This window comes from Teleopsis dalmanni, unplaced genomic scaffold (genome assembly GCF_002237135.1).
Source record: "Teleopsis dalmanni isolate 2A unplaced genomic scaffold, ASM223713v2 unscaffolded_contig_3423, whole genome shotgun sequence".
Classification (NCBI taxonomy): domain Eukaryota; kingdom Metazoa; phylum Arthropoda; class Insecta; order Diptera; family Diopsidae; genus Teleopsis; species Teleopsis dalmanni.
In genome coordinates this window covers 1-5014 of record NW_024034805.1, presented here as the reverse complement: position 1 = coordinate 5014, position 5014 = coordinate 1, and the positions used below count along the sequence as shown (strand labels likewise).

At 40.9% G+C, this 5014-nt stretch overlaps 1 protein-coding gene across 1 annotated transcript; it reads right to left on the bottom strand.

Moving 5' to 3' along the window:
- Positions 1 to 1471: 1471 nt before the first annotated feature.
- Positions 1472 to 4868, bottom strand: LOC119665075 (the record flags this gene model as incomplete). The annotated part of the gene is made up of 1 exon (XM_038074396.1): positions 1472 to 4868. A coding segment is annotated over one exon (3397 nt), but the record flags the coding sequence as incomplete, so codon positions are not given.
- Between the last annotated feature and the right edge of the window lie 146 nt (positions 4869 to 5014).

The window sequence follows — 5014 nt, the reverse complement described above, 5'->3', positions numbered from 1 at the left end:
AAGTTTGTGGCGGATTGCGAGTTGGCTCAACAGGCACTGCCACACGCAAACTCTCTTAGTCTAACAACCTGTATTAAACAAAGACTGGTAGGGTCAGCTTATGAAAGTATAGGAGGGAAGAGTTTCACGTCAGTAAATGATTTGTGTATGGCCGTTAAGAAAGCGTACCTAAAAAGACGATCTTTAGAGCAGATTCGTAATGATTTTAATCGATGCGTTCAGCGCACTACAGAATCTGTAACGTCTTTTGGGTCACGAATAGAGTCGTTATCGAAGCAGAAGATATAATAAACGCACAATGGTCCGCGGATAAAACAGTGTCACAGGTGGCCGAATATCGGCGTTTAGCTAACAGATGTTTCATTAAAGGGTTGAAGGACAAAAACTTGAGACATAGGTTCGTCGGTGCGGAGGATGGCGAGTTATGTCAACTTATAGAGATTGGGGAGTCAGCGGAAGATTTGTTTGGGGATAACGTGGTGAATGTTAATGTATCCAGTGAGGACCATAAGGTGGTATTAAAGTGTAATTTTTGTGGAATAGGAGGGCATGGATGGGCAGATTGCTCCATAAGGCGAAACACACCGTACTGCACACTATGTGGGAAGTATGGACATGAACAAGGGCCTGAGTGCAGAGAAAGTGGTGAGATTAAGTCTAATGGTACAGTTGGGCAAAGCAAGGCTAGCAGTTATTGCAATAAGTCAGGACACGTTGCAGACGATTGTTTTAAAAGGCTCGAAACCTTGTTTTGTCAGGTGTGTAGAGTGAGGGGGCACAACATGAATAGGTTTTGTCGCGATAACCCGGATAGGTTCGTAACCCAGACAGGGAGAGACAGGGGAGCCAAAGGCAGATATGTGGCAATGTCTCAGGTTAAGTGTTTTAAATGCAGCCAGGTAGGGCATATGGCTAGAGACTGTGGAGGGGAACCACCCAGTTCGGGAAACGCAAACAGGCGCAGTCTAGGCCGATAGACTGGGATACCGGATGCGACCCCTGTAAAATTCGGCCAGACATCGTTTGTGGAAAGGAGAATTTTTTCAAGGAACCAGGAAATAAAGTATGGAGGAAAAAAACTAAAAGAGAGACAGCGGTTATATGAGATAAAATAAATTTACACGGGAGATCGAGGAGAACGTTACCACTAAATTTTAAAAAGATCTTCAAACATGTTTGGACGGAAGGTAAACACATGTTAGGGATTTTACTATGTGTTGTAAAAAATAAGTATATAAATGCACCTTTGACAATTTTAAATAGCACTCTTTATTTTGCGCTTAAAAAATCTGTAACATAATTAATGATTACAGTAAAATATTACGATTGAAAAATTAAACTAAAATTTACTTACCTTTGTCTAGCAATCACAAACAAGAAAAGAGAGAAAATGAAAAACGGAAATGTTACTAAAAATTTCGAAGTCTCCAAATCAGCTGTTTGTCATGATTGCCAGACAAAGGTTTTTAAATTATTCGCAATTTTCGGCAACATTCTCCTCCCCGCAGGCGACCCCAATGTCGTTTGCGTCAACTTTGCCGATATCCAGAATGGCCAGCTTTACGGCAGGGCGCTCCAAAAAGCCTTTTGTTGTTTTGACCTTAGCTCGTCTTACTTGGCCGTCTTTCGCTACAGTTGTCTCGATAACTATGACTTTTACCCAAGTATTTCTCTTAGCCGTTTCATCAACTATCAGCACAACGTCTCCTACCGTAATGGGTTTCACTTTATTGAACCATTTGCCGCGACGCGTTAATGTCGGAAGTATCTCACGCACCCATCGTCGCCAAAATTGATTTGCAAACATCTCAGATTGTAGCAGGCACATCTTTGGATCGATTCTCTTAGCATCACAAAATGGTTTTAAACCATTAGCGCTCCCCAACAAGAAATGGTTTGGAGTTATTGGATCCTCATCTTCACTATCGAGTGACACGTAGGTTAAAGGACGCGAGTTGATGATCATTTCAACTTCAAGTAATGCAGTACGTAAACTTTCATCCGTAAAACGTTGAGATGGCGAAATTTGATACAGCACTGTCTTAATTGTTCTAATCAGTCGCTCCCACGCTCCTCCCATATGTGGTGCTGCCGGTGGATTAAATTTCCAGTCTATTCCTTGATGAGCTAGCTTGTGTTGCATAACCGAGGAATCAATGTTCTTTAACTCCTTTTTTAAAACGTTCTCGACACCGTGAAAATTCGTTGCATTATCGCTGTAGATGGTGATAGGTTCTCCTCGTCTGGCAATAAAATTTCTTAAACACATTAGGCATGAGTCAGTACTAAGACTATGGGCGATTTCGATGTGAACGGCTCTGATAGTCAAACAAGTTATTATAACACCCCACCTTTTCAGTGCTTTGCGATTCTCAATAACCACCATTGGTCCAAAATAATCAATACCCACATGAGTAAATGGACGTTGAAAAGCTGCTAGTCGTGCTGGGGGAAGTAAGGCCATTTGCGGCGCTTGAGGTATTGCCGATGAAATTTTACATATGTTGCAGTTTCGTCGCATCGATTTGAATAATGGTCTTAATTTTGGTATGAAATACAATTGTCTGACCTCATTTAAAGCAGTTTCATGTTGGATGTGATAAAATCGTTCATGATAGTGCGCACATATAAGGTACGATACTCTATGTTTTGGCGGTAAGAAAATAAAATCAGTTTGAGGTTTACACTCATTCGTAAAGTTACTCGCTCTGTTTTTTACTCTTATGAGCTCATTGTTATCCATATACACCTGCAACCTATATAACGGACTGTTCCTTTCTATTATTCTCCCCATTTTCAGTGTCGACCAATCTTCAAGTAGTTCCTGTTGCACGCTTTTGTATATTAAGAGCTTCGCGCGCTCAATATGTTGAACAGTCAAAATAGCATTGAAACCGCCACAACGAGCCTTTAGTTTCCCAATGTAGAGTAGCCAATTTGCAACTACACGATACAACTTGATCCAGGATGAAAAATATTCATAATTGAAACATGGTTGTGTCTCGCGATGATATAAAAATTTTGCACGAGTTTCACTGGTCTCCATCGGACCTAAGTCCACCTCAGTTGGCCATTTATCCTCGTCTTGTAGCAAAAATTCTGGTCCTTCGACCCACCGCTGCACATATTCGGGACCTTGTTTTGTTTTCGTTGCACTGTCTGCAGTATTTAATTTCGTGGGTACCCATCTCCACTCTTCGACGGTTGATGCTTCTTGAATTTCTGCAATGCGAAACATTACGAATTGTTGAAATTGACGTGGATCACCACGCAACCACTTTAGCACCGTTTTGGAATCGCTCCAAATGAAACGCTTTTTAATATCAAATGTGTGTACTTTACATATTGTATTCATAAGCCGTGTGCCAATTACAGCAGCTTGTAGCTCCATTCTTGGAATAGACATTGGTCGCATTGGAGCGACTTTGGTTTTTGCTGCTACGATCCTCGTACTTACTCCATATTTATCTTTAATGCGGAAGTATGATACAGCTGCATAAGCAAACTCACTCGCATCTACGAATGTATGAATTTGTACATCACATGAACTTTCTGTTATGTATGGTGAATAACAACGGGGTACAGAAATATTAGCAAAAATAGGCATGCAGGCAACCCAAGCTAACCACTTGCCCATAAGATCGGGTACCAGTGGTTGATCCCAGTCGATTCCGCTTCTCCAAATATCCTGAATAAGTATTTTTAAATATGATGTGAGGCAAGCTGCCAGTCCCAATGGATCAAAAATGGACATTAAAATTTGAAGTACTTCTCTTTTAGTGGGTACAATTTCATCTGCAAAAACATTACGACGTAAACGAACGAATTTTAAAACATATTTAAAGCAATCTGACTTCGGGTCCCAATACATGCCGAGAATTTTTTCGATTGGAAGTGTGTCGATATTATTATCAAACGACTTACCCGTCTGTTCACCATTTTCGTTTAACGCAGCTAAAACTTCTGGTGCATTACTTGTCCAGCTTCTCATATGGAAACCACCTTGTTCATGTATGTTGCGAACTGCCTCGGCTAATGCTATTGCTTGTTCAATGGAATTTGTTGAATCTATAAAGTCATCCACGTAATGATTGTTTTTAATAGCGTACACTGCTCTAGGATTTTCAGCTATAAATCTTTCTGCGTTAAGGTTTCGAATAAAATGCGCTATATATGGTGAACATCGCGCACCAAAGCTAACTACATTTAATTTATAAACGCAAATATTTTTAAATGTCTCGCTGAACCATAGAAATCTCTGAGCATCAGTATCTGCTTCTTGTACTAGAATTCGATGAAACATTTCAGCAATGTCACCACAGACAGCTATTCTTCCTATACGAAAATTTAATAATATGTTTATAAGTGGTCGCAGCATATCCGGACCCTTCAGCAAAAAATCGTTTAGTGACACTCCTTCAGCTTTGGCTGCAGCATCCCAAACTAATCTATGCTTTTTCGGTTTAAGTAGATTGCGCACAATAAAAATTGGTAAATACCAAATCTTCCCACCTCGCTCGTTAATTGCTTCTGGTGGCAACTCAGTTGCGTAGCCCTTGCTGACTAAAGTAGTGATTTGTTCCTTTAGATTTTGACACAATTCAGGGTCCCCATGCATTTTTCGACGTAAGCACTCCGCTCGACGTAAAGCCATCGGCAAGCTATTTGGCAATTCGACCGTATCGGTGTTCCATGGCAAATTGACAACGTAGCGGTTTCCGCGTAACTGGCACTTGCGCATTATTTCCTCTGCTCGCTGATCCTCAACTGAAAGTAATTCTGCTTTTGGGGTAGCCACCGCGACATTCTCGTTTACTATAAATGTCTTTACTAACTCATGAAGCTCCCTATCAGCTTCTTGTCCACAGCTACATTTGTGTAGGTTTAAGTTGTTACGGTGGTTTAATTCACCACTACCAAAAACTGTCCAACCAAGACGTGTTTTCACCGCCACGGGTTCTTGCCAGCCACCCTCCCTCACTTTAAGCGCTGAAATTAAGTTTGGATTATTTAC